General features: G+C 22.5%; 5 protein-coding genes across 5 annotated transcripts; 1 reads left to right on the top strand and 4 right to left on the bottom strand. All coding sequences in view use genetic code 6, as the record gives it.

The window, feature by feature from the left end:
- Positions 1-707: 707 nt before the first annotated feature.
- On the bottom strand, positions 708-2330 carry TTHERM_00146450 (oxalate/formate antiporter; the record flags this gene model as incomplete). Its single annotated transcript, XM_001011284.2, has 1 exon — positions 708-2330. The coding sequence occupies one exon, from the start codon at positions 2328-2330 to the stop codon at positions 708-710; it is 1623 nt and encodes a 540-aa protein (XP_001011284.2).
- Positions 2331-3413: 1083 nt separating this feature from the next.
- Positions 3414-4886, top strand: TTHERM_00146440 (hypothetical protein; the record flags this gene model as incomplete). Its single annotated transcript, XM_001011283.1, has 3 exons — positions 3414-3644; positions 4106-4683; positions 4832-4886. The coding sequence occupies 3 exons, from the start codon at positions 3414-3416 to the stop codon at positions 4884-4886; spliced, it is 864 nt and encodes a 287-aa protein (XP_001011283.1).
- A 1918-nt stretch (positions 4887-6804) lies between these two features.
- On the bottom strand, positions 6805-9157 carry TTHERM_00146430 (hypothetical protein; the record flags this gene model as incomplete). Its single annotated transcript, XM_001011282.1, has 2 exons — positions 6805-8713; positions 8817-9157. 2 exons carry the CDS (start codon positions 9155-9157, stop codon positions 6805-6807), a joined length of 2250 nt encoding a protein of 749 aa, XP_001011282.1.
- A 1068-nt stretch (positions 9158-10225) lies between these two features.
- Positions 10226-11827, bottom strand: TTHERM_00146420 (hypothetical protein; the record flags this gene model as incomplete). The annotated part of the gene is made up of 1 exon (XM_001011281.4): positions 10226-11827. Exon 1 carries the CDS (start codon positions 11741-11743, stop codon positions 10226-10228), a length of 1518 nt encoding a protein of 505 aa, XP_001011281.3. The 5' UTR covers positions 11744-11827.
- Positions 11828-12257: 430 nt separating this feature from the next.
- TTHERM_00146410 (elongation factor Tu protein) lies at positions 12258-17815 on the bottom strand. The gene is made up of 5 exons (XM_001011280.3): positions 17705-17815; positions 14369-14849; positions 13000-14027; positions 12626-12913; positions 12258-12562 (listed from the first exon to the last, which is right to left on the bottom strand). Exons 1-5 carry the CDS (start codon positions 17717-17719, stop codon positions 12434-12436), a joined length of 1941 nt encoding a protein of 646 aa, XP_001011280.3. The 5' UTR covers positions 17720-17815; the 3' UTR covers positions 12258-12433.
- Between the last annotated feature and the right edge of the window lie 2042 nt (positions 17816-19857).

Below are 19857 nucleotides of genomic sequence, written 5' to 3'. Positions count from 1 at the left end.
ACCCCAACCCCAACCCCAACCCCAACCCCTAGATTAATTTTTATACTTTTTTTAATTAATTTTTCAATGATATCTTATCAAAATTATATGCTAACATTTGATTCTAAATAAAATTTACAAAATATAAATTTAAATTAAAATAAAATAATTCATAAAAAGATAATTAATTTTTGTTTAAAAGTTTATGATTAAACGAATTAGAGCCAAAATTGTTTAATAATTTAACTCAATTAATTCGTACTTTTTGATTTTTGAATTTTAAATAAAATTTAAGTAATTGATTTATTAATTAACTTTTAAAAAGAATTTTCTTCAAATTTTAATTGAATTAATTTTAAAGAAATAAACAGAAAAGTTATAAAATAGATAGAATGAATTAATGAATAAATGGGATTATAACTAAAAACAAAAGTGTATAAAAATGTTTATTTTGAGGTATTTACTTACTTAATTATAACATTAAGAAACTGACTGAATGATGATATCATTGATAATTACTTAAAATTTAAAAATAAAATAAATTTATAATAGACATAATTAATGCTTGCTAGTTTATTCAAGAATTAAATTATAGGTATGAGAATTTAATATAGATAGAAGATAAATACTATTTATTCATAATATTAATCTTGACTATTTAATCAGATATTATCTTAAGTACACACATATTCTCACCAATTATTTCTATTCTTGCTTAACTATTGAAATCAATGCTTGTTGGGATCTTCAGGGATTGGAATACCTTATCTTTTCATTTCTAAGTAATAATTAGACCAATCAGTCTTGAGTTTATATAATCTTATAATGATAAGACAAGCTACAGAGAAGATAACATCAATATAATAAATACCTTCGTATCCTATTTTTTTCTTTAATCCTATGACTAAACCAAATTAAATGAAGTTAGCTATACCGAAACCGTACCAATAGATACCATAGATCTATGAGGCTACCTTAACACCAAAAAGTTATGCAGAGACAACAGGGAACATAGCCATAACACCACCAAATGTTGTGTGAATTAAAAAGACATAAATTAGATAAACAACACCATTGAAATAAGAATATCTGAAAGTGAGACCGAGGAAGATTTCGAGAACGAGAAGGAAACTGAATACTGTCTTGAAGGAGAATTTATCAAGCATACTTGACCAAATAGGACGAGAAAGACCATTTCCAACAGCAGCAAAACTTCCTACGACTGTCAAGAAAGAATCATCAAGGAATTCCTTACCGATATTTTTATAGTTACCATTAACCAAAAGACCTATTGAAAGAGAAAGAATTGCAATCAATATTGACATGCAGAATCTAATAGATGTTAAGGCAGTTTTGACATTAGGGACACCACGCTTTGAGAAATCTTCGTCGTCATGAGCACCCTTTTGAAGTAGAGGTTAGTTTACTTACAATTGAGGACCTTCATATCTGGCATCGCTGTATTGTTCCATTTATTGACTAATAGGGAGACCATTTCCTTGCATTTGTGCAGCTTTTTCTTTGATTTCATCTGTATCTACGTCTTCATGGACTTCAATTTTACCTACATCATCTTCTTCCTTCAGAATTTCTTCTGCCAATTTAATTTTAAGTTCACGCTTTTGTTCTAAAGTGACAGCTTTTTCAGTAAGTTCTTCCTTGAGAGCTTTTTCTTTATTACCAACTTAATCTTTATGGGGGAAAATTAAAGAAGCACCAGCCATCAAAAGGATTAAATAGTAAAAACTCATCTAACGAAGTACACCGGGGACGTTTTAAGCAACAGAAAGTGATTTACCTTAGAAATACTTGTAAGTGTGTGTTGCATCATATTCTTAGTTTAAGCCTTCAGGATTAACTAATGCGAAGAATGTTAAACCAAAAACTAAAGAAGCAAGACCGTATCCACATAATACGACACCTGAAACAATACCTTTCTTCTTAGGGAAGTAAAGATATCCCATGTAGATAGGGATGTAATAAATACAACCAGTGATGATACCAAAGCAGAGTCCATAAATAATAACGAATTACCAGAAGGCAGCTGCAAAAGAAGAAATGAAAACACAAAAAGCAGCAGATGCACCACAAACATAGCAAACGAGACGAGCAGAACCAAACTTTTTGATGAGCTTGACACCCATGGGCATACCAGTAGCGACTGCACACATCATAACAGGGAAGACAGCTGCACCAGTTTCTACTTTAAGATCAGATGGCTCTCTCCAACGGAAATAAGAAGTGATATAAGGATTGATAGTTCCCCACATATATAGAGCTCCACAGCATAAATGCATTGTGAAACCACCAAGGAGGGTAAGGAAACCCTTAACGTTGTCAGGCAAATCCATACTTTTCGTTAATTTTTATCAAATAAGTTTTATATCTATCTATTTCTAGTTGAGATTTAATTATCTTTTTACTTTCAATTAATTGATTGATTTCTTAGGGTTCTACCTAACCTAATATATTTTTTTTGAATTTTAATATTTATTGTTCTTTTTATTTCCTTTTTTTCTTTTAACAAGAAAACAAACCAAAAAAAAGTTTTTTTATTAATTAATTATTTATGAAATTATTAAAAGATTGTTTATCCTCCTTTGATCTTGGATAAATCAAGCAAGCAAACAAATAAATAAATAAACTAACAATTAAATAAAATTAAAGATTCAAAAAATAAAATTGTGTATTATAGTCTTTTTTTTTATCTCAAAATGAACCATAGATAATAAGATTATCTATTTGTTTACAATTATTTAGATATGCTACTAAGTAAGCCTTGCTCATGATATTTTTTTATTTATCCCAAAGGAATTTTATGTGAATAATAGTACAAAAATACTTTAATATTTTTTGATACAAATTTTTGCTTTTAACATCGTATTTTTATTTTGCGTGTCATTTTTTAAATATTTTTGATTTCTTATTACAAAGTATAAATGAATGCAAGTTTCTTAAATTTTAAAAATATTTAATTGCTATTTTATTAGATATTTTTTAAAATACTATATTTTATATCTAATATGATTTATGTAATTTTTTTTTTTTCTATTTTAACTAGGGAGGTAATTTTTTTCTATTCTATATTACTAAATTTTTATTAATTCAACAAAGTCTACCTCATTCATATAAACGAAAACGACTTTTTTTATATATTTTGCAAAAAAAATTTTCTCATTTTTTTTGATGTAAAAATTAGAAAGTAAATTTTTCATGTGTCATTGTAATTTGTTAATTTACACATATTTTAAGAGTGGTAGTAGGAAGAGTGTTAATTTCAATATTATGTTATTGTGCTTATCTTTTAATTTTTGTAGTAAATTTTTATTGTTATTTCTCATCATTATTTTATTAATTAATAAAGAAGTGATCTATTTTTTTGATTCTAGTGAAATTATTATTTATCAAATAAAATTGTATAACTTGCTTTAAATATGAGTACACAGCCTACTCAAAATTTAGCGCAACAGCTAAACTTAGCAGAAAAAAAAAAACTCCAAGGGGTTAGCTATAGGGTTATGGTTAACTTACCTGTAATAATAAAAGACAAAGAAATTATTGATCGAAAGCTTACAATAGATATTTTCAAGAGAAAGGCAGCATCAAATCAGAAATAAACATAGCAAAAAAAGCACTTATAAATGAAAAAAACAGCTGAAGACTAGGTAAACACTTACAAAAAGATGTTGTTATTGTCCCTTTAAATATTATTTATGTGTGAATGATTGCATAAAGTGAATAATTTTTTTCATAATTGTTTTCAAAATTAAAAAAACGAGTTGCACATTTTTTAAGTAACCAAAAATATTCAGTAGAATAATCTCAAAGGAAATTTCTGATTGTTTTTAATAAAAACAAATCAAAAAATTAATACAGAAGAGAGAGAGTTGGTTTGTAACATTCAAAAAAAATTAAATATACACTTTTGGTAAATTATTGAAAAATAAAAAGCAAAGACCAAAAAGTCTTAATTTTTAAGCACCCTCAAATTTATTTAAAAGTATTACTAATTGATATCTTATAAAGTGCTTGTAAGCAAAAATTATCAACTGAATAAAAATAAATTAATCTATATTAGCTATTCATAAGCATAATTTTTTTATATTTATTTCTTTCTTTTTTTCAGATAGGTAGAATATACATAAATGAGTTATGGAGTGATAAATTCCATAAACTAGTTATGAATGAATCAAGAATCCAGGAAGTCTTAGATAAAATTTAAAAGCTTTACAGGAGGAATGTAGATGAGTTTGTAGAAGATATCCACAATGCAGCTCAATCAGATAAAAAGACTGATACAGATGAAATTATTTAAAAACACATTGAGAAAAGCTCGCTTCCATATATCTTGAAAAATAATTCAAGTCTATTAAATAATATCAGCAAAAAGATGTAAACAGATACTATTTAAGATGACTAAGAAGAAGTATCTATTATATGTTCTAACAAGAGCTATTCTACACATAATAAAAGAGACAGTTTAAAGAATGAATCAGTTTATTTTCTTTTAAACAGAAAGGACTCAGAGTTAGATAACTTAGAAAAATCAATCAAATACAAATTTTTAAGAAATAAAAAGGACAACATTCTGGCAAAACCTAAAGCCTAAGTTTTTGAAAACCCAATTAACCCAACATTTTTTAACAATGCATAGAATATTCTATCACAGTGCAAATAAATTAACGAAGAATGGGAAGTTAACAAGTAAATGAAATTTTTTAGTTATTTTACATATTTTACTCATCATACTGGTTTATATATTAATTTAATCACCTTTAAAGATAATAAATTACATCTATTAAAACAATATCTAAATTCGTTAAAGAAATTAATTACTTTTTTTTTTAATAAGATAATTACAAAGAAGAGCTTCTCCTTTTTATACTGTCAAAGAAGATAGATTTTGATCTACTATTACTATATAACCTAATTGATTACATTCTTTTACTTTACTATTCACAATAATATCCAAGCTAACCAATATTAATCAAATATACACCACTTTTTTTTTCCCACTATTCAAACTGTGTTTACAGCAAAAAAAAAATTACTTTCATATACTTACTGCCCAATAAAATTTATATAAAAAAAATAGAAACATTCCAATAAAAAAATGTTCTATGTTTTACGTTAAAAAAAAATATTTTAAAAAGTATTTATTTGTGTAATTCATAGATTTAATAATCAATCAGTTATTCTTATTCAATAAAGATCTAATTTAATTTATTTATTTATATTCCAATAATACTCACTTCTAACCAGATACAATTATGTTAAGATGACCTTCTTTATATTATCTTTTATAAATTATAATTAAAATTTTTCAATAATTTTTCAATTTATTATATTAATTCATTTTATTTTGATTAGAAAATTTTTTTTTCAGATTTTTGTAAATTCCCTGGTGAATATAAGTGAATTTATAAGGATATCATCTAAAATAAAATAAATATTTAATGATTAAACTTAATTTTATATCTACTAATATTTATGAGATATTTTCTTTAATGTAATTTAATTAATAATTATCAAATAATTTTTTAAACACAATAACTCTTTAACAATAAATTTAGCATTTTCTGGATTAATTTTATACTAAATTCTATTATTATCTAATAATTTATCTCATAATTAAGAAAATATCAATTTATTAAATAAAATATTAGAATAAAACATACTTTTCTTTATAATTTTAATTGTTATTTATATCTTTATTTGTGGTCAGTTTTAAATTGTTATTTTAAAAATAGATTAAGTTTATTAAATGAATACAATTAAATATTATTTAGCAGAGGTTTTATTCTCTTGAGAAATTCAGTATAGTATTGACACTACATTACTTAAAGTAAACTACATCGAATTTGTGTAAGATTGAAAAAAATTTAGTTTCTGAAAATTATCCTAAGACAAATATTTTTGATTAATAAAAAATTAAATATAAAGTTTAAAATTAATTAATTTAATAAAATTAAGATAATATTTGAAATATAAAATATTAAGTCAATATAACCAATCGATTAATATATATTTACACTAAGAAATTATAATAATTTGTGTATTTAAATTCTGAAAAAATAATTGGAAAAACTAAGACAAATTTATTAAAAATAAGACTATAAATAATTGATTTATTAAATAAAGAGATTAATTGAATTATTACTAATAGCTGTAAAAAAAGATATTTTTAAGTAATAGTTCGAGTATTTATATTTCTTTTTAATAACTATTAAGTTAGGATAAAGAAATTGAATAGTTGTATTAATTTTTGGATTATTTTACATAAATAATAAATTTTTTTGCTTAAAAGTGATATTTTAGAGTATTACCATCAAACCTAGTAAATTTATATGAATATAGAAGTTTTAACATAAGGAATTATTCATCAGTGAATATTTTTTATTGTTTTAAAGCTAATATTTTAATTTTTTCTTAAAAGATAGATTTTGCATTAAAATAATCAAAGTTAGTTAATAAGTATGCAACATAGTTGGGAAAAAAAATAATTGATATTTAAATAAATAGCTGACCATTTTTTTGTAATAAAACATAATAATTGATTGATAAAATAAGGAGAATCATGCAGTTATTATAAATAAAAGCAAAAAGGGCATTTTTATATATGCTTTAAATATATTTATTATTTATGCTTAATTTAATTTATCATAGCTAAGTTAGGGTAAAAAATTAATTGAATGGTTATAATAATTTTAGTATAATTTATTTCATTCACTTATTTATTCTTTTTGATTAAAAGTTAGATTTATGAGTAGGATTGCCAAAGTTAGTCTGTAAGTTTGCATATATTTTATTATATATATATTTATTTCAATCAGCTCTTTAACTATTTTAGTATTCCTGTTCGAAATTTGCTGTATAAATACTTTCTACTTTTTAATTTTGATTGATTAGTAATGTTTTTTTCTTACTTCCACTTTGAGTTATTAAATTTATTGCTTTTTAAGATGCTATATTTTTTAAACTTAAGTTATTAAAATTTTAATTTCCTTAAGATTGTTATGGGTATTCAATCAATTTTTAACTATTGCTTAAAGGTAATTTTGTAAGCTCATTTTGAGTTTAATATTTGTTCAAATTTTAGATAGTTTTAGATTTAATAACCTAGCTAAAAAAATTGTTTTTGGATTTGTTATTTATATTTTCTGTATCTTAATTTATCTAATTCTTAATAGAGTTACCTATTTAAAACTTTAAGCTATTAGTTAGGTTAATACTGTTTTGATTGACATAATTTTAGCTTGATTATGGTTATGATTAGGTAATATTACTACCTATTTAGATATTTGATTCAACTTAAATATGTTAATTATTTTGATTTAATCTCAACTTATTTTATGTGTTATTGATTTATTTTTAAGGCCTTTGTAAAATTATTTTCTTTAAACTATTATTTTCTATCTAAGATTAATTATTAATAACTAACTCTCTATTACTTAAAGGTGTTTAGTGTTGAACTGCCAAAATATTATCGATATTGTTATTATTATTGTTAAATTATAAATTACTCATCAAATTCTATTTTGATTATAATGTTTAGAATCCATTAGTATTTTAATTTAACAATTAACGTGGAGTTGTAAGACCTTTTTTTTATGAGCTTAAAAGTATGCTTTTTTTCTACTATGGTGTAAATTTATTGTTAAGAGCATCCTTTATCCTTTGCCTAAGGTCATTGTCATTCTAAATGATTTAATTTTAATTAAGCACCATCATAGTATTTAATTTGTTGGCTTTTTCATCTTTATTTCTATCATTTAAAACCTATTTTGGAGTATTGATGAAGTTACTTTTGACTTCATCTACCTTTTCTTAGACAGAATTTCTTTTGAAAAAATGTGGGTTATAGTTATAGCTACTCTAATTTACTTCATTTTTATTAAAATTATTATGATTATTATTCACTTATATTTATCTTTTTTAATTAATAAAGTGTTGTTTTTATTGATTATCAGATATTTCAAAGAAATTATTCTCTATTTAGTTCGTTTTTACACTATTTTAAATATTTGTGGTATTATTTGTATTTAGAGCAGGTCTTGATGACAAGGGCTACCATTAATAGTGATTTTTTAAGTCATTTTACTCAAATTAATTATTTTAAAGTTCATTTAATAAGTCTTATTTATTTTTATAAACTAAATTTATTTATTTTTTTTGCAAATTATTTCGCATTTCTTAGCTTTCATTGAGAATTATTGTCTCAATTTCATCTGCTTTTTTCTCACGTTAAATATTCAAATTTAATTAATTTAATCTTTATTTTTCTAAACCATTTTCAGGATTTTTATTTTATATTATCAATCTATGATTGATTGGTTTGCTTTAGATAATTTCTTAATTTGTTGAGTATCTTTAATTTGGTTAGTTAAATTATGTTTAAATGAACTTATTATTTTGTTATTAATTAAAATATTAATTCTCTTAGTTATTTTCTGTATTTCCTATATTATTTTAGGCATTTTTCTAAATAAAAATTAGTTTTTTGCCTTTTTAGTTATCTGATGTAATTGAAATTCCATCTTAAAAATTAAATTCTGAATTTTGCTGTAAGTTATAATCAGTGCTTGTTAGATTAGGTGCCTGTTGTTTTTTGATTGAGCTACTCTCATAAGTAGTTAAGTCGATATGTTAAGGATGCTTTTGAATTTTTTTGATTTAGTAATTTTTAAGCAGATGATGACTCTTTGTTTCAAGCTGATCCTCACTTTTAGTAGGTCTAATTATATAAATGTAAATTATTTTTATTCAACATAATGCTTTCTAAAAACATCTGAGTAAAATTTAGAATTTTTAATGAATAAATAATATTATATATTTACTATCTGCTTTTAGGAGTCTAGGGCTAAGTATTCTAGTTTTCCAAACAATTTAATTTAGATTGCAAATTTTGAGATTCATCCTCAATGATACTATTTTTTTTTTATGTTTTTGAAAAATCTTTTTATGTAGAGTAAAAAGCTTATGAAAGCTTTTTGAAAAATTATTCCTCTCCTACATTTTAAGTTGATAGATTTATTTCCTTTTAGTCTTATAAAATTTATTGATGATTATCATAGATCACCTAGCTGCTCTACTCTTAGGAATTAGATAAATCTTCGTTAACTTAAATAAAGGAATAAAACTCTACATCGTCCATCATTTCACTTTCATTGCTACTCATTTACTGTTTTAAATCAATTTAAGTTTATATTCTCTAAGTAATTTGTTTCTTTTAAATCTGTTAGTAATCTCTACTTAATCACTTTGGCAAACAATGGAAAATCTATACTACAAATCTATCTCCTAAATTACCTAATATTATAAAATCATGTTTAGCATAAATTTATAAAAATATTTATCTAATTACTTAGCTCTGAGATAATAATGGTATTATACAAAAAGAATTTAGTAGTCTTTACTTAATTGATATTTAATCTCTAATTTCTTATATTTAAAAAGTTTTCTTCTTAATTATTATTATTACAATTTTTATAATGTCAGCTTACAAATTATTAATTTTGATTGATTGTTTAAGTATTTGATTATCTTTAGTTTCAAATGAAATATATCTCGCTTTTCCCTAACTCACTAATTCACTCGCTTTCATATTAATAATTAATTAATTATAATTCGAGTTAGGTATAAGCTTAATAAAACCATATATAAAGACTATAATTCGGGTATGTTAAATTCGTTATTTATAGATCCACTTAATTTTTACCATCAACACATCACATTTATTTAGAAACTCAACGCATAGTATCTAATCTTTTCTTTTTCTTTTCAAATAATTGTTTGATAAAATATTGATGAAAAAGTAAGCTAATATTTATTAATTTTAAAATTGGAATCCCTATATAAAGCTAAAATTAACGCGGTTTCTTCTATTGAAAGTATTTTTAACGAACAAATTTTTTGATTTTAAACTAAAAATTCTCATTTAAATTAAAAAATATGTATGTATGTACCTACTATATTTTTTACAAATTAATTTGAGTTTTTTAATTAAAAATAACACAATAAATTAAAAAAAATAATAATAATACTTATAACTTAAAATAAAAGTCAAACAAATTTCAAAAAAGAGGTTTTTGTTTAAGTAAATGAAAAAATTATTTAGAGTTTTTAAAATAAAAAATGTTCAATAAGATAAGATTTAGATTTAGCAAAAAGCTAAAGCCATTTTAAAATAAAAGAATATAGTTGGAATTTAGTTTGTATGAAAATAATTTTAATTTTTTTAATTTAATCAGTTTTCTTATTTTATCTCGTTTTTGCTCTTTTATTAGTGTTCTTAATCTAGCTCGACTTTGCTTTTTGACTTAGAAGCATCTTATTTTCCTTATTCTTCTATATGTGTTAATGAATTAACTTTTTTTTATGGAGAATTTTCTTCATTATGATGATTATTATCTCCATCTTCTTTTTAATTGTTTTTATCTTCGTTTTACTCAATTTTTGGATGGCTTTTTTCTGCATGGTGATTTTCATTTTCTTGCTTTGTATTTGTTTACTCATCCACTTTTTACTATTCATGTTGTACTTCATTATTTTCATTTGGTACATTATGATTTTCGTCTTTCTTATTTTCTTAATTTGATTATTCTTGTTTTGGATGGTCTTAGTCTTTATGCATTTAATCTTCTTTACTTTTAGATTGTTGATGTTCCTCTTCTTTGTTTTATTTACTGCTTTCTTCTTAGTTTTTTTCTTGATGCTCATTATTTTTTACTTAGTGGTTTTAGGTTGTTTATTATTTATGATTTTCATGTGATTCATTGTGATTGTCTATATTGTGTTCCTTAATATTATTATCTTTTTAATTATCATTATGATGACTTGTACTCTTACTGTTTTAAGAATTTTTATTAGTCTACTCATTATTATTATGATTAATTTCTGTTTCATGGTGCCTACGTTATTCATCATGATTTTTAGTATTATCATGATGAGATTCATTATTCTTTTCTTCTTATTTTTATTTTTGCTTTTATTCTGAATAAGATATATGATTATTATCATGAGCTCCCTATTTATAAGATTAATTTTCATTAATTTATTTAATTTTACTTTAATCTTAATTTCTATTAGAATAGCTTCCTCTATCTTCTAAGAAGTAATCTTAGACAATCTTTTTTTATTGTTATCTCTACTCTAGATAATTATTTTTAGTTTCTTATACCAAGGTAGCATTTTATTCAAGATTTCCAGTAAAAACAGTTTTTTTGTTGAGGATAGGAGGTAATTTAGTTGGTTTTTAAGATATGTGTCCTAAGGATTTAAATTTCTGCATATGCTTTTTCAGTTTTTCATATTGGCTAATATCTTTTTGCAATTTTTAGCGGTTTATAAATGATTTTTACTCAATTAATCTTTTGGCAAGTTATTTATTTTCTTCATCAATTTATCTTAACTTTTCTTATCTGTATGGTAAATGAAGAGGTTTTTATTGCTGAGAAGTTGGAGTAGTATTATTCGAAAACTAAGGTTAGTTTAAAAAGCAGCATTTTCCTTAAGATATTTCAATCAACTTACATAACATAGCTTCATTTTACTAGTTAATCTATTGTTATCTACTTACATCATTAAATTTAATATTTACTGATTTCGCATTCATAAAAGATTCTTTAAATTCTGCAATTTAATTGCTCGTTAGCTATGCTTTTTTAGATTCTATAATATTAGTAATCTTCTTCACATGTCTTTCATAATCCATTTCTCTGTATTTTGCATCCAGAGCGCTTTACCCCATAACACTTTTCTACATTTCGTTTTGTTTTTATTTTTTGAAAAATCTATTGTAATTTAAATATTTTGTAAAATTTACCTTTAAATAAATTTTCTAATAATTTAATATATCATCAATTGATTATAATGATTAAAATCGCGTTTTCAAACCTTAATATGTATGTATATATATATTTATTAGATTTCAATGTAAAGAATTAGTTGTATAAAATAAAAATAAAACTGAATTAAAAATTTTTATAGCTAATCTTGGTTTATAAAATATTTATTTAAGACTTTTTTTAATCATTTTCAAAAAAATTTTAAATATATTTTTTAAAGTTTTACAAATTTTATTACTAAACATTTATTTTTTTTTTAAGTTTATTCATTTAATTTCCTTGTTTTTCTTTCAAATATTAATTCTTTACCAAAGTAATAAATTCAAAAACAATTTTCGTTTTTATAACAAATTTAAGATTTTAATCTTTTACTTCAATATTATAATAAATATGTACTGAATTATTTATCAATAACTTTTTTATATATAAAGATTTTGAGGGAAGTTGAATTTAAGGTTAATTCATAACCATTTCAAATAAAAAATCACCAATATGAAAATATGATATTCCAAATTTTAAATTAGGAATACTATGAAATAATAATAATACAGGATAAGAATATTTTATTTGATATATGCTATTTATTTGAATTACTATAATTAGTTTTCTCACACCTTGTAAGGCTTGATCTTCATTACTCTACCGAAACCAATAGTTTTTTCTTCGTCTCTGAGGGTAAATCTACCTAATTGAGAAATAGTTTCGAACTTTTCAAGGCACATTAAACCACCCTTTATCTAAAATAAAATAAATTTTTTTTTAAAATTTGTTTAAAATTAACTACTAAATAAATAAATTACTCCAATCTTAACAACACCAGTTTGATTGCTCTTCAAGAAAGTATTCTTGGTGAGTTTCTTATTTTCAGGGTTTTGAACTGCTTCTACTTCTTCTATTTCAATTTCAGCAACACTTGTGTGCATGTGGAGGACACAAGAGTAACCTTAAGACATAATAGGCTTGTGTTCAGGTAATTATAAAATAGTAATTTCAGCAATAAATAATTAAGTAATAGGGCATAAATCTTCAGTACTGCAAACCATGTAACCTCTTTCAATGTCCTTATCTTCAAGACCTTTGAGTTTAATCTTTTTTTATAAAATTAGATTTTTAATTACAGAGTTAAGTAAAAATGTTTACTAAAAAATTGAACTAAAAATTAAATATTTTTTACCTTGACATTTTCACCAGCAGAGGCGTAAAGGACTCTCTAATCCTTAGTGTTATAGATAGATAAAATTTAGAATTGTTTTCTGTAAGGCATAAGAGTAACCCAAAGATCGTCTCTAATTGTACCAGATTCAATTTTACCAAAGAGGAATTAACCTTAATCTTTAAGCTTATCAAGAACTGGGATTCTAACAGGACCGTTGGGATCTCTTAAAGGAACTGGAACCTTGTTGAACTTATCAAAAAGAGTATCTCCCTTGTACCATTCACATCTTTCGGTAGGAATAGGAGTATCAATATTTTCGTTAAGGAAACCGTTGATGGGAACCCATTCAATAGATTAGATACCGACTTAGTTTCTGAGGAAAGGTTCGACGGAATCATGGATGTGATCGTATCTCTTTTTATCCCAATTAACTTCATCCATCTTAGAGACAACACAAATCATGTGTTGGACTCCCAAAGCTTTAGCTAAGTGAGCATGTTCTTGAGTTTGACCACCTTCGAAACCAGCTTCGAATTCACCTTGTCTAGCAGAAATAATAAGAGCTGCAACATCGGCTTGACAAGCACCAGCAATCATATTAGGAACATAGTTCTTGTGTCCAGGAGCATCAAGCAAGACAAAACGCTTGTTGGCAAGTTAGAAGTGAGCCTTACCGCATTCGACAGTAATACCCTTGCTTCTTTCTTCTTCGTTAATATCCATAATGTAAGCAAGAACCCAACTTTCTCTGTTCTTTTCTTTAGCTTCAAGTTCGAATTTACGAATTTCAGTTTCATCAACTTCACCACAGTTTTTAAGAATTCTACCAGAAAGAGTGGATTTACCAGCATCAACGTGTCCAATGAAGACGATATTGACGGAATCTCTTTCCCTATCAACCTTAACCATTTCTTATCCTTCTTTAAAGTTTTTGCTTTCGAAATCGATAGCTTCTTAAACAGTTACTAATTTTTCATGCTTATAATCAGCAACGACAGCTGAGCTGTTAGCTGCTTCTTGTTCTTTTAAGAGTCTCTTGGGAATTTCTAAATAATATTGAATAAAATATTATTATTTAAACTAACCACCAATTATTTATATTATATTAAATTGCAAATATAATTTTCATCTAAAATAAATATTGAACTAATAAGCAAGCAATAAAATTAATTATTAAGTATTTATTCTATAGCAAAGATAAAAGCCTAGTTTTTATGCTAAGAATATTGAGTACTGTAGTCAATAAATTAAATCTAGGTTTTTTGCTATATTAATTAACTTATTTATAATACATTTTAAATTTTGCTTAATGGCTTCTTTATTTTTTTTAAATAATACTTTTTAAATAAATCTTTCATTTGTAAAGTTTAAAAATATAAAAACATACTAGGAGGGGCAGGTGCCTTTTGGATGGGAGCCTTCTTTTCCTTAGCAACAGTTTCAACCTTTTAAGTGGCTGGTTTTTCTTATTTTTAGTTTATATCCTTGATTATGCTTTAAGGGATTTGTATTTCGAAAATAGGAGTGAATAAAAAGTATTCATTATCTTGAGTCATAAGAATTACAGGGCAAGGGTTTCCAAATTTATCATATGCGTAATCTAAATAAGGATTAGATTCAGCATCATAAAGACTACCATTTTGGTCATATTCATCATCAGGGCTGATGAAAACAGGGTTTCCATTCATATCATAATACCATTCACCAAATTTATACTTAGTAGTAAGCCATTTTCCTTATTAGTTACCCTAATCATCATAAGGAGGAAGAGGACCTTATTATTCAGTAACTTAGAAATCTTCAACCTTATTTTCTTAAATCTTGGCCTTTAACTTTCTGAGTTTTTCTTCCTTGGCAAGTCTCTTAGCCTAAAATATTAATTTAAAGAAAACATGGATAAAATTAGCTCTTTTTATAATTAGTAGGGCTCTAAATTCGAAATTATAATTTGCTTTTAAACTGATAATTTAACTCATATCAGGAAAAAAAATTCATTTATTCTTCATCTAACTAAAAAAAATGTTTTTGGATAGTCAAAAATTGCTAACTTTAATAGGTTTTATGGGAAAATGATGGACTTTTTTATTTGAATATTTTGATAAACTGATTAATTATTTAGTAAAGTAAATTTTTTTAATTAATAAATAGTAATTACTTCTTAGTCAGCCATTTTCAATTATTTTTTACTTTTTTAAGTTTATCTTGTAGAGATTTTTGATATTAATTAATATTTATTTGATTTTATCAAAGGATTATTTTATTTTTTTTAATCAAATATTTTTAGTTTTCTCTATTTATTTTTGCCAAATTATATTTTTCATTTATTTTGAATGAAAAAAAAAAAGACTATTTATAAATCAAGTCTATTTTTTTGTTTATTTAAAATTTCATAGATATCTATTTTTATTTAGCTAACATATCTATTAAAATCAGTCTTTATTCATAACATTTTTAATATTCAATTAACAAATAGCTATTTAATTATTTAATTATTGCTTCTATTTTTATCTTAATCAACTTTATAATTAAAAATATAACATTGAAAATTTATTAAATATAATTTTTTCATAAAACCATTTTAATTATTTAAAAATTTTTATTTTATACTAATTATTATATGAAACAATTCATAAATATATTTTTAAAATAATAATAGATTCATTATACTTTTTTACATATCCTACTAATTCCTTTCTTCTATTTCAATTCATCAGAAATAATAAATTCTTTCGATTTTTGAAATTAATAATATAAAGTACAAAAAATAATATTTTATGTTTATGATTTCAGTAACAGTATAATTTAATACAATTCATTTAATTTATTTAATAATAAAACTGTAAAATGTTATTTCACTGTAAGTAAATTTCTATTTTCAACATCTTCTAATATAAAAATACTTATAAAACCTTAAAAATGTATTCATTCTATTATTGCTTAAATTATTTTTCAAATTAAATTGGATACTAAATCAAGCATTTTATCTATTCTATGAAGAAAAATAAAAAATCAATTTTGATTTGGTAATGCTGTTTTATTGATAAACTAAATATAAATTTGTTTATTATTATCAAATAAATAAATAAATAAATATGAAGACAGTTTAACTTTTCTTTTTGGTAAAAATCATATAATTTCTTAAATCAATCAAATTATTCTCTAAAATTAATTTTAATTTATTAAATTGAATATAAAATTTTCATCTAAAAATTGATAATATTTTATTAAAAAGCAATAAGTTTGATTATTTATTTGAAATTAAAGTTAATAATCTAGTTTTATAGTTAAAAATAATTGAATTATGTTTTTGAATTTAAATTAATTTTTTTGTTAAATATATTTATTAATTTAGATTTTATAATTTTCTTCATTACATTTTTTATTTATTTTAAAATTACGATTTATCAAACAAAATTATTTTTATTTTTTTAATTTGAAGAACTTCGTTTTTTTAAAGGACTTATTGACGTATTATCTTTCCTTATCAACCTTAACCATATCTTATCCTTCGTTATAGTTTTTGTTTTCGAATTTGATTGCTTTTTGAATAGTAACTCATATTTAATGTTTAATATCAGTAACGAAAGCCTAGTTATTAGCTGGTTCTTGTTCTTTTAAGAGTCTTTTGGGAATTTCTAAATAATATTAATAAAATATTGTTATTTAAACAAGACAATAATTATATTATATTAAATTGCAAATATAATTTTTATCTATTATATATATTGAGATAACAGACAATAAGATTAACTATTTATTATTATTATTATCAAAGATAAAAACCTAGCTTTTATGATAGAAATATTGAGTTTAATCGTTTTTAAATTAAATCTAAACATTTTTTCTTTATTAATTAACTTATTTATTTGGCATTTTAAAATTTGCTTAATAATTTCTTTTCTTTTTTTAAATAAATCCTTCATTTGTAAAGTTTAAAAATATAAAAACATACTAGGAGGGGCAGGTTCCTTTTTGGGTAGAGCCTTCTTTTTCTTAGCAAGAGTTTCAACCTTTCAAGCGGCTGGTTTTTCTTATTTTTAGTTTATATCCTTGATTATGCTTTAAGGGATTTGTATTTGGAAAATAGGAGTGAATAAAAAGTATTCATTATTTTGAGTCATAAGAACTGCAGGGCAAATGTTTCCAAATTTATCAAATGCGTAATTTAAATAAGGATTAGATTCAGCATCATAAAGACTACCATGTTGATCAAATTCATCATCAGGGTTGATGAAAACAGGGTTTCCATTCATATCATAATACCACTCACCAAATTTATACTTAGTAGTAAGCCACTTTCCTTATTTATTACCCTAATCATCAAAAGGAGGAAGAGGACCTAATTATTCAGTAACTTAGAAATCTACTTCTTTATTAATTTAAATCCAGGCTTTTAACCTTCTGAGTTTTTCTTCCTTGGCAAGTCTCCTAGCCTAAAATATTGATTTAAAGAAAATATTGATAAAATTAACTGTTTTTATAATTTGTAAGGCTCTAAATTGGAAGCTATTATTTACTCTTAAAGAGATAATTTAACTCATATCAATAAATAAAATTCATTTATTCTTCATCTAACTAAAAAAAATGTTTTTGGAAAGTCAAAAATCGATAACTTTATTTTTTTTTTGGGAAAATAAATGATGAATTCTTTTATTTGAATATTTTGATAAACTGATTATTTTAATTAGTAAAGTAATATTTTTAATAGATAAACAGTAATTACTTCTTAGTAGTCCATTTTCAATTATTATTTACTATTTAAGTTTATCTTGTAGAGATTTTTGATACTAATTAATATTTATTTGATTTTATCAAAAGATTATTTTCTTTTTTTAATAAAATATCTTATTTTTTTCCTCTATGTATTTTTGAAATAAAATACTTTTAATACCATAATAAAGTGGTAGTCCTATTATTGCGTAAATTATTTTTCAAATTAAATTGGATTACTAAACTAGTAAATTTTTTTATTCTAAGAAGAAAAATAAAAAACTAATTTTGATTTAGCAAAACTGTTTTATTGATAAACTAAATACAAATTTGTTTATAAATATAATTTAAAATAAAAATGAAAACAATTTAACTTTTTATTTTTTCAAAAATCACAAAACTTCTTAAATAAATCCAATTATTTTAATTTAATATTTTAAAACAAAAATTATATTAAATTCAAGAACCTTCCTTTTTTTAAAGGACCAGTTTCAACTTACACATTTATTGGTTTTTCTTATTTTTAAATTACATGCTTTTGGTCATGATAGTAGAGATTGGTATTTTTTGATATTTACTGCTTCTTAAATATTTCTTGACAAAAAGTGAATTTTAAATTTCCTTTAAAAGATATCTTGAAGTTAAATAAAAGAAATTTAGAATTTTAAATTTTAGATTTTTCTAAATTTCTTGAAAATTAACAATTTATGTTTTTATATTATTAAAGGAATAGAAAAAAAATAAATAATAAAAAAAATTTTTAAGCAAAAATTAAAAATATTCTAATTTATTCTATTAATCTAATTTATTTATAATAATTAAGTTATTGCTTCAAAGCATCCACTAAAATTAAATAGTGAAAAGTGTTATATTTTAATATAATAAATATTATTTTTTCCTCTTATAGAAAAACATTATAATTTTAATTTATAATAAATGAGCGTTTATTAAAATTAAATTTATTGCATAAATTGCTTAATATTTTTGAAAAATTTTTTATTAAAATGATAAAATATTAGTTTAAAAATATAAAACCTTTTTTATAATACTCTAGGTCAAAAGATTAAAATATCTGAAATATGGAATAAGGACTCTATTGGATGTTAAATTCAATGCAATTATTGTTCTAAAATTATACCTTCTAAACACTCTTCAACTATTATTATATAGAAACGTTCAGAAAAGTGGTATTAATTTAAATTAGATAAGAATAAGTTTGATATTAAAAGAAACAAAAATTGCCAACAATAGATAAAAAGTGATGATGTTGACACTAAAGACTAAATGAAGATTAAAACAATAATGCATATAAAATTTTTTATCTTATATACAACATTAAAATAAAAATGAATTGAAATTTAGATTAATCAAAAAAAAATATGGGGGTGAAGGGTAGCAGCTGGGTATCATTCGTTTTAATATTTAATTTTTTTTTGGAAGCTATTATTACTTACCATCAATATTTTACATTTTGAGGTTTCTGTAGTAGTATTATAAACTTCAAATATATATGAATACAGTTTAATTTTTCATTTTCATAAAAAACATGTATATAAATCCAAATATTTAGCAAAATTTATAATATCAATAGTAATCTAGATATGTTTTTTTATTTAAAATTAATAAAATTTTAAATATAAGGATTGATAATTACTACAAATGTGCTATCCAATTTATTCAAAAATAATTATTTAAGTGAAAAAAGTTAATAAATAATTATTTTTTTTCCTTTAACAGATAATTAATTTTAAACTAAAATAGTTTGTTAAAAGTTTAAAAATAATAAAATTTATTTCAATTTATGATTGAAAACATTTGTTTATTATATTAAATACTTCTGTCAATTATTACCATTATGAAATTAATAAATTTTCTATAAATAATTTTATTAAAATATTAAAATATATTTATGTGTAAAAGATATAAGTAAGGTTTTTAGTTTATTAAATTATTTATAAAAAAAAAAATATTTTCTTATTGATATTTTTAGTTTAAGATTATTAATTTTTTTATAAGTTTATATTAAAATATCTTAAAATCTAATTAAAATTTATACTTTCTATCAAGCATATTTAATAATAAATTGACGACATGCAAAATATAAACATATTAATAAATAGAATTAATTAAATTTTTTTCATTTTATCTTACCTGAAGTTTATACTT

The sequence above is a fragment of the Tetrahymena thermophila genome (genome assembly GCF_000189635.1).
Source record: "Tetrahymena thermophila SB210 genomic scaffold scf_8254747, whole genome shotgun sequence".
Classification (NCBI taxonomy): Eukaryota; Ciliophora; class Oligohymenophorea; order Hymenostomatida; family Tetrahymenidae; genus Tetrahymena; species Tetrahymena thermophila.
Note: the sequence above shows the minus strand (reverse complement) of the source record. Positions and strands in the feature narration are given on the sequence as shown.